This window comes from Pinus tabuliformis, chromosome 1_1 (genome assembly GCF_031772625.1).
Source record: "Pinus tabuliformis cultivar Carrire ecotype Pingquan chromosome 1_1, CPIR1, whole genome shotgun sequence".
NCBI classification, from domain to species: domain Eukaryota; kingdom Viridiplantae; phylum Streptophyta; class Pinopsida; order Pinales; family Pinaceae; genus Pinus; species Pinus tabuliformis.
In genome coordinates, this window is record NC_142297.1 from 844,890,404 (window position 1) to 844,908,627 (window position 18,224).

Consider the following 18,224-nt stretch of genomic DNA (forward strand, 5'->3'; position numbering starts at 1 on the left):
TTTTCTATAACAATTACTTTTATATTAAACAACATTAACTTAAACAAGGAAAATATAACTATAATATTTACAATATTGAAGATCATATTTTTAATAATTCTTAATAATTTTTAAGTTGGTTGAAATTCCTTTATACGCAGAACTAATTTTTATCAAATACCATAATTACATTTTCTATATTTAATATAAATCATATTTATTAATACTAAATCTATTCATTTTTAATGGAGAGTAATATATGAAATTATTTAATATTTAACATTTTAAAAAAGTGCACAATTAATTGCATTTTCCATATACATTCATAAACGATACAACTATTTATTATGTTAATGCTCTTCAAGAATAGAGAGGCCAAGAGGCCATTAACAATAAGAATGGGGCATTTATGCCTATGAGACTTTAAAATGGACTTTACATTAATGTTACAACCATCCTTAAATCTTATAGTTTTTTTTTATGGTTATAACTTTGATTTCGCCTTTGCAACAAGCTCTCGTCGCAGAATCTTCCCTGCAGAAGACTTGGGTATAGAGTTTACAAAATTTACCCTATGCAACCTTTTGTATGGCGCTACCTGCACAAGAAAAAAAATATTGAATTATGTTAGAACCATATCCTTACCCTGATTCGTAGTAAATATAAAATTTCTAGTAACATTTGATTGGTAAAACTGACAAAATTATATTAAGTAATTTTAAATAAACAAAAAGGCTTACAGCATGTCAATCTGAGAAAACCTATAAACTGAAATATGATCATAAATTCCATTTAATTATTCACATCTTATTTTCTTATTACCTGCTTGGCTACGTAATCCATGACATCTTTCTCTGTCAAAGAGCTTCCAGGGCTGCGTACAACATATGCTATTGGAACCTCTCCAGAGTTTGGATCAGGAAAGCTGCACCAAGGAACTCACATTACAAAGTAATTTACAAATTTTCATGCTATTGTTTTTCCTTCTGCATGTCTAAATGTAACTCAAACACCATATTAAAAACATAAAGGTATCAATGGAAACTTAAAATTTCACATACGGAATAACTCCAGCATCTACAATTTGGGAATGTGTCAACAACAATGCCTCCAACTCAGCAGGAGCAACCTAATGACAAACCAGTCAAATGTGATCGTTAGCTTCACGTGCCTCTAGAAAAGCAAACAAATTTTCATATATATTAAAGCCATAGAACAAATCATACAACTAAAATTGCTTAGAAAAAACAACTCAAGAGTCACCACAAACCTGAAAAGTCCATCTATATATATATATAAACTACCTCCCTATCCCCAACACAAAAGTCCTATTATAAGGTATAATGCTCAAGTACAATGCTCAACGCATTATATATGTGAGTGTTTTGTTATTACAAAATTCTGACTTACTTCTAAGTGTAAATATGTTGTGCATATGGGAGACCTACAACAATGACGAAGGAAAATTGTATAATTTGGGTGTTTTATAGGTGTGCTTTGAAAAGATGGAGATAATGGAACTTTATATATATCTCTATGAGAGATCATACTTTTTAAGTGTAATTTTTTAATTTAGTTTTTTTTTTTTTTTTTTTTTATCTATTATGTTATTGAAAGTGGTTGAAACAATATTCTATTGTAAGACTCACTTTTATAACATGGTTGAGTATGATACTTTTGAGGGCCCTTCCAAGTAGTTTTTTTATCATTTAACAATAATTTCGGGTGTAATGCGACATGTATAGCAATTCTATGTGTCTTAACCATTCGTTGAGTGGTTTGGGCTCTTGACACTATTGGCCCAAAATTGAATAGTCACTAGTTCCTTATCTTCCTATCACTCCTTTGTTCTCATTATACTACAAAAAGACACAAAAACATGATTTTGTTAGAATGTTCTCTTAACATTACCTTTGAGCTTCATGGTTGTAGCTTTCATAATCCTAATTGCTAGGGATGCTCATGTTAGTTGGAGAAGAGCTCAACAAAAGTGAGAATAAATTGTTTAGGTGGCAGTGGTGATTATATTAATAGTTGCCCCTGTGTTTCACCTTGCAGAGCCTTTTATTATTAAGTGCAAGTTGGGGAAATTATATTAAACATATAATTTATTCCACATATGACTATCACTGGAAAAGAAATATTAATCACAAGACTAGATAATGCCTCCAAGATGAATATCAAGTATATTCAATTAACACATTGTAACGTTTTCCATATTTTACGCTTAAGAATATAGTGATTACCTGGTAACCTTTGACTTTGATTATTTCTTTGATACGATCCACAATATATAAGCCTCCATCCTCATCAAAGTAACCCATATCTCCAGTATGTAGCCAACCTTCCTCATCAAGTGTACTTTTAGTTGCACTGGGATTGTTAAAGTATCCTGCAAGTTACATAACTTATCTAAGATATTTTCGAATTTGGTGCTTTTCAGAATATCAGAATTTTAAAAACACTACACTGGCTAAAATACGAATTTATATGTAGAGTAGTTCAACCTAGATAACATTCTTGAATTGCAACCAACATGGTTAGATTACATTTTATATATTTTATCATAGTGCACACTATCTTCATCAAAATAACATTGTTAGAATGGATGTCCGCCACTTGGGCATGAAGCATTTAACCAGAGTGATACGTGAAGCATTGTAATTTAACATCTTTAGCTTTTAAAAAGGATAAAATACCAATGGAATAAAGGTATTTCTTGGATAAACATCATATATTGATAACATTAAAAATAATAATAATCTAATTTTAAGTTATACTCAAGATTGACACTAAAATGATGTTTAAACTTTCTCGTATAATGATTTGGCTACTAAAGTTTATGAAGGTGTACATGTCTTATCTTTTGAATTTGAACTTGTGATCTCTTAAAAGAAAATAGATTTCTTAACCATTAGGCTCACTCAAGTTGCACATTAGAGATAAAATGTTATTTGAATAAGTTTATAAGTGCTCATTAATGTGGTTCAAATTATTCTCTAAGTTAATAATTTGACTTTTCAAAGCTTGAGAAAGAATATATATGGGTTAACAAGTTTGCAGTTGAAGGAAAGACAAAAGAAAATAGAACCACTTCCCATGGGTATATGGTCTAGTGACAAATGCCAGAGGATCAAACTTGTGTTAACATTGAGATCCTGGTTAAAATCTACCTAGGTGTGGATGAGGCCAAGTCCAAGTCCCACTTGATTTTAATTTTTGATGGCACAAAAGCTCACTGAAGGACAACAAGAAGTTATTATAGGTAGATTTTCAAAATCTCTCTCTCTATATATATAAACCAACTAAAAGCTCATTCAACCTATCCACAAAACAAAATAAAAGGATACTTAAAAAATTCATTTAAAACCACATGTTTCCATGTTCATTTTATGTTGCTTTTGGATGCCATAAGGGTGAAATAATGAAAGATAAATATACAAATTAAAAAAGCCATAGTAACCCACCAAATAATTGAACAACTCAGAAGAGTTTTCAAAGAAAATTTGATCTAGAAAAATCTCAAAGCCAACTGCAGAATGGCATAAGAGAGCATATGGATGACAGATAAGTCATTGTTGCAAGAATAATGTAGTTTCCAATATCACTCTTGCAAGAATAATGTAGCTTCAAATATCAGACTTTTGCATTTGTTAAAAAGGTAGTGAGTGGTGCAATTTTTAGATATGTGAAGGTCGTGAAACAAAACTAAAAAATAGATTTCCTACTAAATAAAATCCTCACATATGTTGAGAAATTCTTCCATTGAGTTTGAATGTGATATTGAGAAATTAAACCCTACATGGAGATATTGTTAACTTTTAAGTTTTCTGCATCTGTGAACTTCACAGTTGAGGATTTATCACAAGCGAGAAATTTGCTTGATACCCAAGTTTGAGGTCAGGATAAGGTTGCTTGACATCCAAGAAAAGTGACTTTTAGGAGCCCGTTTGATCTGCAAGTCAGGTGACTTTTGTTTTAGCAATTTTCAGTGATGATTGCATGGTTGTCTGATCAACATGAAACCTAAAATTTTGACCAGTACCTGATCATGGCTTTTCCTGGGTTCATAACAAAGATTTATGTTGTGTATATTTGAAGGATTTTGAAGACAGTAGTACAAACTTTGTCCTCCATGACAATTTTCAGTCGGTTGTAGATAGAGTTTGCATAGGATGAACAAACGATTTGCATAATTAGTATCAGCTGGTGGGGTTTTGGATGGAGATTCCTTCTTTTGGACCCTGATCTCAAATTTTCATGCCATGGATTTTCACATCAAGATGGGTGTTATATGTGAGACTTTTGTTGATGCTTTCATGATGTACTCCAAAGTGTTTTATTTTTTGGTAAGCTTGTCCTCCTATTATGATTTCAGAGTTTGGAATACACATTCAATTTGTAATCGTGCCTCCAGTTTGTAATGTACATTCAAATATAAAATCTGCCTATTTAAAATTTTCTGCCATCCATGAGAGATGACCCTGTGTACAGGGAGCATCAACAGCAAATGCCATGTTCGTTGTGACATGAACAATTTTTTGTCACAAAATCTCTTCATGGAGTTTAAGTTGCAATTATCTTTAATACGTTACTGTAGCATTAATAGTGAATTGTAATTATCGTATATGTAAGTCAAACTAGTAAACTTGAGAAGGATATCAGTGCTAATTATTTTATAATACTTGGCTAGGTTAAACACAGTTAATGGATCTGAATCTAGATTGTAAGCATCCTCAAAAGTTGGATCTTTGGATTCTCCCAGGTGCATTTGCTAAATAAATGTCAAGAAGATGACGATTCTACAACAATTTTTGGGATCATTGAGACCACCTCAGCCTACCTGCATATCCTCTAAAAAACTGACATTGAAATGCCAAAAACAAAAAAAAATTACCCCAAAAGACCCTGCTATAATTATTCTAGAGTACTAAAGGGGGAAATTTCCAACATTAAATAACAGTCCTTACTCTCATTTAATGGAGCCTTTCTCAGTTCACTGCTGGAATTGTTCCCATCCACTAATGCTTGATGTCCTGCTTCTATAATACCTACTTCAACATCAACACCTTTAGCAACTATAGTGGTTCCTCTTGTCCTTTATCACTCACTCATCTTCATCAAATCCATTGCTCAATTGTCACCTTGCATTTGACTCCTTCACATGCCAGTATATAGCACATCATGTACATCTTCAACAACCCCACTAGGCATTCCAAATTGGGATTGTTTCTTGTCCTTTCACCATGTGTATGTTGTCATGTCTCAAAGTAACTGTCCTTCCTTAGACTTTCATTCATCCACTGAGGCAAACCACTCTATTTTTTTCCATATGGCAGCTGAATCTATATACCATGCCTCCTTAGATCTGTTTTTTTTCCATATGGCAGTTGAATCTATATACCATGCCTCCTTAGATCTGTTTTTTTCAACTGGTGAGGTAATAGTATGTATGATCTCTCTTTTCTTCCTTTTTTATACTATTACTATCATGCTCCTTTTCAACATAACTTCTTAATGCCTTTTAGGATTTGAATGAGAAGAAAACATACTAAGTTTTCTTGCAATCCTTCTCATCATGACCAAGCCCTCCACAATAATAACACTTAAGCCCTCCACAATAATAACACTTGATACCTAAGTTGAAGTTACCCTTCTTTGAATCTTCATGCATGATGTTGCTTTTCTGTGGCTACCTTTTTGGCTACCTCATGTTGCTTTTCTGTGGCTACCTTTTTGGCTACCTCTCATCTTCTTTCTGGCCAAAATTTTGCCTCCCTCTGTTGTCATCCTTTGCTGCAATCCTTTGCTGCAGAGGCATGTTCAAAACATGCCTTCTTCATCATAGAACCTAATCATTTTCTCCCATAAGAGCATCCTCTTAGCCTATGAAATGTCAAGGATAACCTGAGACTTGCTATCACACTTGAAAATATCGAGGAAAATTATTAAGGGTTATAAAGGCAAGTCAATTACAGAAAGAAAGTGTAATAGTGTTTAACCAGTAGAATATGTTGGTGTAACTACTCACTTTTCATTAAAGCCCCTCGTTCACACTTCTCAATGTTGGGGGCAGATCTTGGAAAAAGAATAAAGCTGGGAGGAAAACATCGAAGGGAAGTCACCATGACCCTATAATTGGCAATCCCAGCAAGAAATGGGTGACATAGGAGAATTTTATAAGCAAGTCACCGACAATGGACCTGGACACGACAATAAAATGGGGCATAAGACTCGGGGTGCAAGGCAGGTAGGGGATTTGCACCAGATAACCCTTGCAGCGTGCGAACATTTGCACCAATAATCAGAGCATCGAACCGCAATATCGACACAGGCAGGGCAATCCTACACTTGCAGAACCAACAACTTGGTACAGCGTGTTAAAAATATGACTTGTGAAAACCAACCAAGATAGACAGGACACTTGAAGCTTGAACACCAGAAAATTTCCACCTACCAAACGCGATGAGTAGCGGAAAGCTTAGCTAACCCCTCGGTGCCCACAGTCCCAACCCAGGACGCGCCTGCAACAACTTAAAGCACCATGGCAGTAGGGATCTAAAAGCACTAAAACATGAACACTCAGGCCCATACAGGGCAACCTCGCCGGCGCTGAAAGAATGATGGTTGAGTCCGCTATCCGCATGAGAAATAACAGAGTAAATACCTTGTTGGACGAGAACCTGCGATTGAAATCTGTAGCCAATAATCTCGAGGAATGACAAGAGATGTCCTCAGAAAATCCAGCATTGAAATTTTTTTGTTGTATGGAGGGAATATATTCGTCTCCTTCCCAGGATTCAAAACAGGATTGGATGATTCCAAACCGTTCACATTTTTATTGTCAATGCCTACACCCTTTTTTCTGGTCTGTTTGTTCTCCCTACAACGGCTAAGGTTTACAGGCCTCATGACATCTAATGCAAAGCAAAACATTATATGACAGTTTAATTTTGAGGTTATAGCTGATTCAGATATTATATATTAAATGGATGTTATAACATAATAATATTGTAATTTTAAATTGAGTTGGAGATATTTGTTGTTATTCATTGTTTTTTATGTATGTATTAAAATTAGTTTCGCTTGGCTAAGAGTTCGTCTTCATAAGATATAAAGATAAATTGGAAGTTAATGACCAAGATCCAATTTGATAGATTTTCCATTATTATTATTATTATTTGTAAAACAAAAAATGTCCAAAATTAAATTCAAAATATCAAATAGTATATACAATAAATCCAACTCCAATGTTATAAATAAACTCTTGTTAGTATTATCTTTGATACCAGATAGATGTTTAAGGGAATTTAAAGTTTATGTTATAAAAAAATAGAAAACAACATTAATATGTAAATCTCTTTTTTATTCATTACGAGAAATAAGGAAATTGGTATAAAGTTATAATCATAACATCAAATATTTTCAAACAAATTTAACACTGGCAACATATTGGTAGTATCTCCTCTAAACATCTACCAATGCAGTTGTCTAACAAAGTGTGTTGCTAGTGTCTCCTCTAAACATCTACCAATGCAATTGTCTAACAAAGTTGAACATAGAAAATGATAATAGGGAAAAACTTGAAGAGGTAAAATATTTCACAAACTATAAGAAATATGAAAGGCCATAATCAAGATTGCATCAATATAATATGGACATGCAAATTTGCGTTTGAAATGTATTTACCTGGCATAATATTAGGCCCACGAAACCACAACTCTCCTTGTTGATTAGGAGGAAGAGGCCTCCCTGTTTTTAGACTTACAACTTTTGCTTCAATGCCTGGAGCTAATATTCCACCTGATCCAAAGTGAATGTTCCTTTCTTTTTGAATTCCCAATGTTGCAATGCCACAAGATTCAGTTAAGGCGTAACCCTGTTCCAACACCACATTTGATTCATTAAAAATTCAAAATAATTGTTGAAATATTCTTTTTAAATATATACCAAACAAGCCAACCGAGTAAAGGGAAAGTAAGTTTCTCTCATCATCCTATAGATTTTACTTATTATTAGATAAACATCTTGGTATCACATTATTGAATATTGATTTAGGACCTTGTTGGTTCACTTATGCAGAGTTGATGGTTCATATTCACTAATTATAATTAACTACTATTTTGCAACAACACAATATTGTCATAATGGTATTGATATTTTGGCAATAGGAAATTTCTCATCAAAGATATAAACTTCTTCATTATTTCTTCCACCACTTAGAAAAAAAGTCAATTTTAGAAAACAATATGATTTTTAGAAGATATAAATTTACAAAGAACACAAGGATAACTACTTGTGTGATACATAAACATAAAACATAATGGTTGATTCAAAAGAGAGATGATTTTCTAGTTGTAGCATGTTTAAGTACTTAGATAATGCATTCTTCTTCTTTCTAGTGAAACCTTAGGTTTGTAAAAAAGAAAAAAAAGGAAAAAAAGAATAAATAACATACAAAATCAAGAAAGATTGCAATAGAGACCTAAACTACAAAAGAAAAATTCACAAATGTTCCCTCGACAAAATTTTCAAACTAGGTACATTTTCATAGAACCCAAGTTTTACAAAGTAGGTTAAAACTTAAAAGTCAAATTGACCAACACAATAGTAAGAAGGCGTCAGTTCATGAGCATAATGTAAGAGCGAAGTGCATAATGTGAGGGTTACACAATTCATGATGTAGACAAAGAGTGGCATTATGGAAGTTGGTGGTTAATAAGCTTCATGAAGCCTCTCCATTGATTTGTGGAGATTTTAACAATGTTGAATCTCAAAAACATAAGTAGGGTTTTTTTATCTTCCCCATTCCCCCAAGGCAGCAAATAGCTTAGAACAACCTTAAGGCCAAATTTAAAATGTGTAACCCCAATAAATTGTTCAATAACAATTCTCTTTAATTATGGTTCACCTTCCTTAGTTTCTAAAAGGGTGACAAAAGAATCTTGAAAAAAATAGATAAAACCATGTTGTCGAAGTAAAGCTACTTCTTTTTTTAGCATAAGGGTAGAATGTCGATGCAAGTACTAGGTGAGCCCACCCTTTCTAATCACCAACCCATTTTTTCTCAACTTTTGAGGGCTTAGCCAAACCCAGGACTCAAAACACAAGACTTCTATTAAACATATCTCATTCAAAGTAAGCATCTTGCATTGAAGTTATCAAAAGGATTTGGAATTCGATGCATTTTCCTAGAGGTGATAGAGGATGGGTAATCTAGTTGATAAGATCTCATTCAACATGTCACTACCTTTCTCTGTGTCTATGGGAAGCAACAAGCGACATTCATAAGAAGAAATATTAAGGCTATAATAGAGGATATGGAGCCTAGTGGGTTAGATCAAGTGGTCGAGTGCTATGAATTAAAAGTGGGAAGTTGTAGGGTCAAGATTTTGGAACAACTTCCTCTATAAATATTATGGGCCTCACTCAATGTGCCTATTAGGTTAGGTTGCCGAAACTACAAATAGTCAATTTACCTTGTGTTCCATCTTTGAAATGAGGGGAAATTCCTAGTGGGTCTCCCCTGGATGTGCATTACATAAAATAAAAATAGAGAATATGGTGTTGGTTTCAAAGAACTTGCACCTTGTCCGCTTGGGGTGGCTCAATTGGCAATGGTTTTCGAAATGAAGATTCACCGAACCGGATGTCTTAGGTTCAAATCTTGTGCTATCCCCTCCAATCAGGGTGAGAAGTTGGACATGATGAAGATGTAGTCCTACCAAGCTTACAAAAAAAAAAGTTGCACCTTTTCCCTATAATAAGTAGTTATAGACTAGAGAAACCAAGTTAGTACATTTTCTAATAGTCAAAGAATCATACAAAGCAAGGGGGTTTCAAATATGAGCTCATATTCACTGGCTAAAGATCGGTGGCAAGTTAATGAATGCCTTCTTTAAAGCTATAGGCTCAAAATAAATGGTCAAATGAATCAAGCCCTTAACACCCTTTAAAGGAAGAATTACAAACCAATTTGAAATGGAAAGGGAATTTGTTAGTCATTACAATATATAGTGTCCCATGCTAAAGGAATGAAAAATGAAAAGAGGGTGGACATGCGAAGTTGTATTGATGTAGTCCCTCGAAAGTTGACAAATAAAGTGTAAAACTTATGTAACCAAAATTGGACTACCTTGAAGGAAATTGTTGATGACAAGTCCCTAAGTCTCATGGCTAACCATGTGAGTTTTACAAAGTGACATGGGATTTTGTGGGCCTTAATTTGCTCTAATTATGTACAAAATCCATTTAGTCTCAACCATTGAGGGATCACATCAATAAGGCGTTGGATTAATTTCATCTCAAACCTCGAGGATACTAAGCTAATCATGAACTAAACTTGATACATTAGAGAAATTTTGAGGCCTAATTGTGATCCTCCTAAGGCAAATAATAAAATAATAGTTAAAGTATTAAAATAAGAAATTGATTTTTATAAGGTAAAAAGAATACTATTTTTCCATCGTTACTTTGACTTGTCTCCTTATATTTACTCATTTACTCAAATTTAAAGCGCAAACACTTTGGATATGTTTGATAGACTCACAAAGATATGAACTTAAAATACATAACAAAAGAAACATTTCTTTTCATGTATTTCAATTTTTTCTTATTATGGTTCTATCAAAAGTATGTAAAGTCCACATCCAACAAGTGCCTATACTTGAAATTTGAGTAAACATGTAAGAAGATATGTTAAACATATGATTAAAAAGGTAGTTGTTTTCCCTTCCAAAACTATTTAGCCTTATAGTTAAGACCATCATCTTGAATCCTATTGGTTATTTTAAGGTTGATGTTAAAAGCACATTTTTTGTTTTGAGACTCTTTTTTAACCTCACTAATTTTTTAATGACTCTTATTAATGTTTCATATAAAATTTTGGACAAGATCCTTTCCTTCACACTAAAGCATATTTGTTGAAAATTATCAAGCCTATGTAGACTAACTTCCTTAAGTGAATGATTTATTATGGATATGTAATCATAGGTTGGGATGGTATAGAATGGAGAGTGAGGCCAGGGCTAGAGTCTTTACTCATTAAATTTGATTTTGAAAATGCATATGTTTAGGTTGAGTGGTGGTTGATAATTGTAACATTAAAGATTTTGGAGTTTTGATTCTTCTTTGTTAAAGTGGTGAAAACCTTTTTCTAAAAACCACCAAATGTATTTTCGTTAATCATCCTAAGTTTGAAGAAATTGGTCACTTTATATCAATCCAGTAAGGTTAGCCCTTGGCACTTGCCGTATACATTACCACAGCGGCCCTTGGCTACTTCTTGTAAAACATAATAATGTAAGGCCTTATCAAAGGCACATCAAAGATGTCTTATTTCCTAACAACTACCAACTTGTAAATAGGCACTTTGCATATAATTGTTTTTTTACCATATTTGAAAAAAAAACCTAACACTGCACAATATTATGGATTATTTTTTCAATATAAAAGTGAAAGGTTGCTTCTAAATAGAGAGGAAAAATGCGAAGATATTAAGAATATTATAGGGTACTTTTGGAAATAAGCTAATTAAAGAAATAATTTTCATAATTCACATTTAATGTCATATAATGAAGAGCGGAAATCTAAGCCGGTATAAATCAACGTTGCTCGTATTTCAAAGTCATCGAATGAATAGTGCCGCTCATATTTCAAGTCATAGAATGCAGTGTACAAACAATATATAGAGTTTAACAATTCAAAAAATGTTAGATAGATAGAATTTTGAAAATTATATCATAAAATTATAAAATATTAAAATTATAAAATATATTTAAATATAAATATGAAACCATAGGTATAATAAGTGAGCCAGTGATTTATAATATAAAATTTAATAAATAAAATACAGGGCCATTATCTTTATCTAATATTAAATAAATAAATAATTGACTGTTTATCTGATCTATTTAATAGAAATAATATAAAATTTTAATGTAATAAAAAAAATAAAAATACATTATTTATTTAATATTAAATAAATAATTGATTAACTTATTATCTCTTTAACTTATCTACTTAATAAAAATAATATAAAATTTTATAAGATGTTGATAAATAAAATTTTAGAAGTTAAATTATAAAATTATATAATTAATAAATATTAAACATTAGATATAATTACCTTTTTCAACTTATTGTTTAATAAATGTAATATGAAATTTAACAGATAAAAGGAAAATACCTTACATATTAAATATCTAAAAAAATGGATACTTTACTTATTATTTTTCCATTTTATTTATCTAATATAAATAATATAAATATAACAAAATGTTGATAAATGAAATTATTTTAATATAAATAATATAAATATAATAAAATGTTGATAAATGAAATTATAAAATACTAAAATATATTTAATTGATAAATATTAAATTAATTAAAATGCAATAAATAAAATGAAAAATTACTGATTAACTTAATTTTTTTCATCTAATTTATTTATAAAAATAATATAAAATTTAATAAATAAAACTTAAAAACAACATCATTAAAAATTCTTTCATGTGATTTCTACCCAAAAAACAACATCATTAAAAATTCTTTCATGTAATTTCTACCCAAAAAATAAAAACTCTACTCGATTATAAATCACAGAAAATCAAATTAAAAAAACCACATAAATTTATTAATACTTAATATCGGGCTGGATTCCATGCATTGGAAAAAGATGGAGATGGATGTGTACCTGAAGTATTGCAGCATGCGGGATTATTTTGGCGCACTCCTCCATGATATCCTTTCCCAGGGGCGCTGCTCCACTGACAACCTCCTTCAGAGAAGACAGATCATATCGTGCCACCATCTTCTCTTTTGCAATGGCAATCACAATGGGTGGCACCACAGGGAAATAGGTTACCTTGTACTCTTCTATGGCCTTCAGCATCCTCTCCATAGTAAATTTCCCCACTGAAACCACAGTATTTCCTCTCTGAAGCTGCGCATTCGTTATCACAGCCAGCCCAAAGACATGAAACATAGGAAGAACACATAAGACTGTATGCCTCTCACCCTTCCTTTCCTGGTCACTGGTCACCATCAAAGCAGTTGCAATGAAATTCCTATGGGTTAAAACCACCCCTTTGCTGGCCCCAGTAGTCCCAGAGGAAAACAGCAGGGCAGCTGTGTCTGTCTGCTTGATAATGACATCAGGTGGGTTCTTCTGGACACCCATGTTTAAGAACTCAGAAAATGAAATAATGGGTGAGTTGGGGAACCTCTTGTGACATAGATCCCCCCCAATGACTACTGCAGGTAAATTCAGACCCTCAACTTTATCCCAGAGCTCTGTGACAGTAATGATGAGCTTGGGTTTTGAATCCCTGACTTGTTTAGCCACTTCCATGGCAGTATACAATGGATTCACAGTAGTTGCCACAGCCCCAATTGAAACAATCCCAAAGAAACAAACAGGTACATGAATGGAATTAGGAGAAAGTAACAGCACAACGTCTCCCTTTCTAATACCCAACTGGTTTAATCCACTACCCACCATGCTTACCTTGTCCTTGAATTCCCTGAAACTCAGTTTCTCGCCGGAATCTGCATCTGCCAGAGCTAATCTCTGAGAATAGAATTCCAAATTTCTGAACATGAAAGAGACCATGTTGGTATTCTCATCCTCTGGAAATTTCAATGGTGGCCTCAGGGACCTGAATATTCCATCTTTCCCATACCCGGATCTCTCTGGAAAATTCAGTGGTGGCCTCACGGACCTGAATATGCCAACTTCCTCATGCTCGGATCTCTCCATCTCAATTGCGTTGGATCGTCTGAAATCTTGTATCCAGTACTAGGCCTGAGTTTCCTCTCAAGGCGAGACCATCGGTTATATATATACACACACTAACACTGAATACTATACCTTTCACTTTCACGTGCCCAGGGCGGTGGTCAAGGCTCATACATTAGTTGAGGTAATTCTCAAATTTTGAGGTAATGACAAAACTAAAAATAATTAATATATAACACCAAAAAAAATTAATATATTAGAGTCGGTTCAGGGGTGGAATTTGGACTGGAATTTGGAACCCAGTCCAAATTCGACGCTTTTAGACTTAGTCCGTTCCGTCTTGACCGGCGGCAGAGTGCCGAGTACTTTGACGCGGCACTTCAAACAATATCTTAGTGGATGAGTTGGAGTGCACTTCCGCTTTTTATGCGCATGAATCCAAAAAAGTGGGCTATGACTTCTTTCATTTATAATTATTTAAATATCAATAGAAAGTAAATTCATAAAATCAAAAAGTTTTCTCTCAATTTTCTTCAAATATTCACCAGAGGAGAGGAATTATTTTTTGAGAAATTTTAGATTTTCCGTTCTCTAAATATAGTGGATGTGTTGGAGTGCACTTCCGCTTTTTATGCGAACGAATCTAAAAAAGTGAGCTATGACTTCTTCGGTCATTTATTATGTATTATTATTTAAATCTAAAAAAGTGAGCTATGACTTCTTCTGTCATTTATTATTTATTATTATTTAAATATCAGTGGAAAGTAAATTCATAAAATCAAAAAAATTCTATAAATTTTCTTCAAATATTCAAGAGAGGAGAGGAATTTTTTTTGAAAAATTTTAGATTTTTCGTTCCCTATATATAAAAACTATCCATTAATATTAAAATTAAAATAATTAAATATTAAATCTTTTGAAATGTATTTTTTTAAATATTAATATTTATTAGAAAAACAAAATTATGGGTTGTTTTTGAAAATCATTCATCTTGCCTTGATATTTAAGTAGGTGAGATGATTTAAAAATGCAATTTATGAAGGGTAAAGAAAATTTTGTAAATTGTTAAATCTTATTAGATGTTCTAAATCTATTATATAAAAGTATAAATAATAAAATTAAATATTCAATTATATTATATATAATTTGAGAGAATGAATATGCTTTAAGTATAGTTTGTTTTTTTATCTGGTCTTGATGATGAATTATACTTGTTGGTTCAAAAAGCCTCTACACTTGTTGGTTCGAAAGGCCTCGGCCAAAATATTTCTTTTATGTAATTTTTACTAAAAAATTTTGCTTAGCTTAATTCATTATAGATTACAGAAACTTGAATAAAAAAAACAAATATGTAATTGAATTTAATATTTAAAAATTAAAATATATATAATAGATATATATTATAAAATTTTTTATTTTATGAAAAAAAAATTATATATTAATTTCACAATAATTTTAAAATAATAATTAAAAACTTGGAAATATCAATTTTCGCTATTCCACCAAATATAACAATTTCATACAAATTCTTTATCCAACCAATTTATTTGACCGGCAGCGGAGTGACGAGTACACTTCGGACAATATCTAAGTGGATGTGTTGGAATGCACGTAATTTTATACGAACGAATCTAAAAAGTGGGCTACGACTCTTTCTTGTACTTATCGTTAGTTAAAGTCCAATGGGTGGTTGTTGCTATTGTTAAATGTATATGTTAAATCATTTTCATTATTTAAGAAAATTATGTCATTTAAACAATAGTCACGTAGCAGTAATTTCACAGGTTTTTTTTTGTTAGAGTTTCATCATTTTAAAATTTAATATTTACATTTTAATTAATATTGATATTGAATTTCGAAATTGAAATTTAATTTTTACACACTATTTATTAAATAGGAAAATTATAATTTGGAATCGCATATATCATACATATTGATTTTTTCCCTATAATTTTAACTCTATATATATAAACATAATTTTTTTGACAAAAATATATTTAAAAACTCTCACACCAAATGCTATGAATATTAATTTTATATAAATTTATAGCATTGCTTTTAAAGTAAAAAACTTAAAAGTGTTTGTTTATACTAAAATTCATAATCTCAAATATTATATTGTTAATTTCATATAAGTTTATAATAGCTATTTATAAAATTAAAAATTAAAAATATTTATAAAACATGAAAATTTATGAATTTAAATATTATAAGTATTAATTTACTGCAATCATTTTTTTTAAATATAAATAAAAATTTATAAAATTTATCAATTTTATGTTCATATAAATTTTTATTTTTATTTAAAAAAAAATATTAAATTTTTAAATAATAAAAATTAATATTCAAATACAAATACAAAATAAACAAGTGTAATATGTAGCATTGTTGTTTAGCACTTGTTTTTAATGCCAAAAATACAAAATAAACAAGTGTATTATGAAACATTGTTGTTTAGTACCTATTTTTTATGCTAGCAAAAATTATTGTTGAAAGATAAAAATTCCCATAAAAATATTAAAAAATAATAATTATTAGAACTTGTGATTTGCAATGTTCCATTTTGTAGACCACATTATAATACTTTACATCTTTTTCAACTTTTGAATCTAGGTTTCTACATCAAAATATTAAAACAAATTTCCAAAATATTAAAACAAATAGAATAGGGAAATTTTTAGTTGAATTCAAACAGTTTAAGATTCAAAAGCATAAAATTTAATTATTAAAACTTGTGAATTCGCAAGGTTCCATTTTGTAGACCAATTATAATAGTTTATATCTTTTTCAACTTTTGGATTTAGGTTTCTAATTCAAAAGATTAAAACAAAATTTCAAAACATTAAAACAAATAGAATTGTTAAAGTTTTTAAGTAGGGAAATTTTTATAGTTGAATTCACAAAGTTTAAGATTCAAAAGCATTTAGTTAACAATGAAATTTCTATTTTGCATTAAAATCATTTATAACAAAAATTTCCACAACAAATGGCATCAATTGACTTTTGTTTGATGTCTATATTCTTAAATAACTAATGCATCTATAAATGCTTGTAAGTATCTACATTGTGTTATTTGACAACTTGATATTCCATGGCTTATATGACTCTAGCCAAGTTAGGTAAAATGTTTGAAAGAAAACAATTAATATTAAAGGAACACATAATTAATTATGAAAAGACATGTTGACTTAGGGGCATACCAAAGAGCTATAAAAATTGGACATTGATTTTTCTTGTCAATACATTGTATTATTTTTAAATATGTTGTTAGTAAATGAATAGTTAAGTTTTAGGCATTTTATATTTTTATGAAAAACAATAGAAAAATATTTATAAGTATTGGGAGACTTTAAGTTATTAATAGATTAGATAGGCAATAAATGTAAAATTGAGACTATAATATTAGTTCCAATTAGAAATCAATTTATAAAGATAAAAAGCAATTATGATGATGATGATGATGATGATGATATATATATATATATATATATATATATATATATATATATATATATATATATATAATTCAACTCAAATGTTGATCATCAATTTAAAGAAGTTGTATTAATGTAGGAAGAGACTCAAATTCAACAAAAGTTTAGAGGAAGAACTTAGATTGCATTTTCAAAAATATCTCTATATTGATATAGGAAGTGATAGAATATCGTAAATGTGTTTGTTGAAATTTTTTGTAGTTGTTGCAATAGTATTGGAATCCTAGTAGTAAGGCTTAAAAGAGATTTTGCTAAAGATTTCCCACTATAATTTAGGAATGTTTTATTTAAGTAGTGACATAATAATTTTAGATGTTTTTCTTATATTAAGTAGATTAGACATGTCAATATTATATATAAAGTGATTCCACATTTAAAATATCATATATGTGTGTGTGTGTGTGTGTGTGTGTGATCGTTAAAAAATTTAAAAACTTGAGTAATCTTTGGAAATTATTTTCAACAGTTACACATTAATTAAACGTCAAACATGAGTTTGACACTTACCTAGAAATGAAATTTGCATTAATATTGAGATTTGATCTGTGTATTATTATGAGACTTTGTGGCATATATATATATATATATATATATATATATATATATTCACAATTTCTATTTATAACCCATAAAATTAGTCATTTCACCTATATGAGCCAATAAGCAAATAGAAATTCAAGTTTCAAAAATTATTTCTAATTTTCAAAATATTCAATTTAATAGTTTTTTTTTCAAAACTTTAATAAATCTTATAAAATATTTTTAAAATTTTAAGAACTAATTGAATGTCAAACCATTTTGACTATAAAATGATCACAATATAAAGGCATGTATAAAAATCTGAGCACTCATCCGATGATTCTCCCTTGTCCCAATCATCCTACGGTCCATGTGCAATAACGCTACCCACTCCCCGTTGACATCACAAAGGGGGTTGCGCAATGTGATCCTTGTTGTTCATTCACTGGTCAATCCTCCACCATTGATGACTCAAACATCAAGTGCTTCGACTC

General features: G+C 30.7%; 1 protein-coding gene across 1 annotated transcript; it reads right to left on the reverse strand.

The window, feature by feature from the left end:
- Window positions 1–299: 299 nt before the first annotated feature.
- Window positions 300–13,906, reverse strand: LOC149216892 (putative CoA ligase CCL7). Its single transcript, XM_089391283.1, has 6 exons — window positions 12,674–13,906; window positions 7,669–7,858; window positions 2,226–2,371; window positions 1,041–1,108; window positions 802–904; window positions 300–577 (listed from the first exon to the last, which is right to left on the reverse strand). Exons 1-6 carry the CDS (start codon window positions 13,736–13,738, stop codon window positions 464–466), a joined length of 1,686 nt encoding a protein of 561 aa, XP_089247409.1. The 5' UTR covers window positions 13,739–13,906; the 3' UTR covers window positions 300–463.
- Between the last annotated feature and the right edge of the window lie 4,318 nt (window positions 13,907–18,224).

What these genes read in the sequence shown, in the direction of transcription:
- LOC149216892 (XM_089391283.1), bottom strand. Translation starts at nt 13,738, where the DNA reads ATGGAGAGATCCGAGCATGAGGAAGTTGGCATATTCAGGTCCGTGAGG. An exon ending in CGCATGCTGCAATACTTCAG is followed by an intron (nt 7,859 to 12,673) that starts GTACACATCCAT and finishes GTGTTGGAACAG; the next exon opens with GGTTACGCCTTAACTGAATC. An exon ending in GTAGATGCTGGAGTTATTCC is followed by an intron (nt 905 to 1,040) that starts GTATGTGAAATT and finishes TCCTTGGTGCAG; the next exon opens with CTTTCCTGATCCAAACTCTG.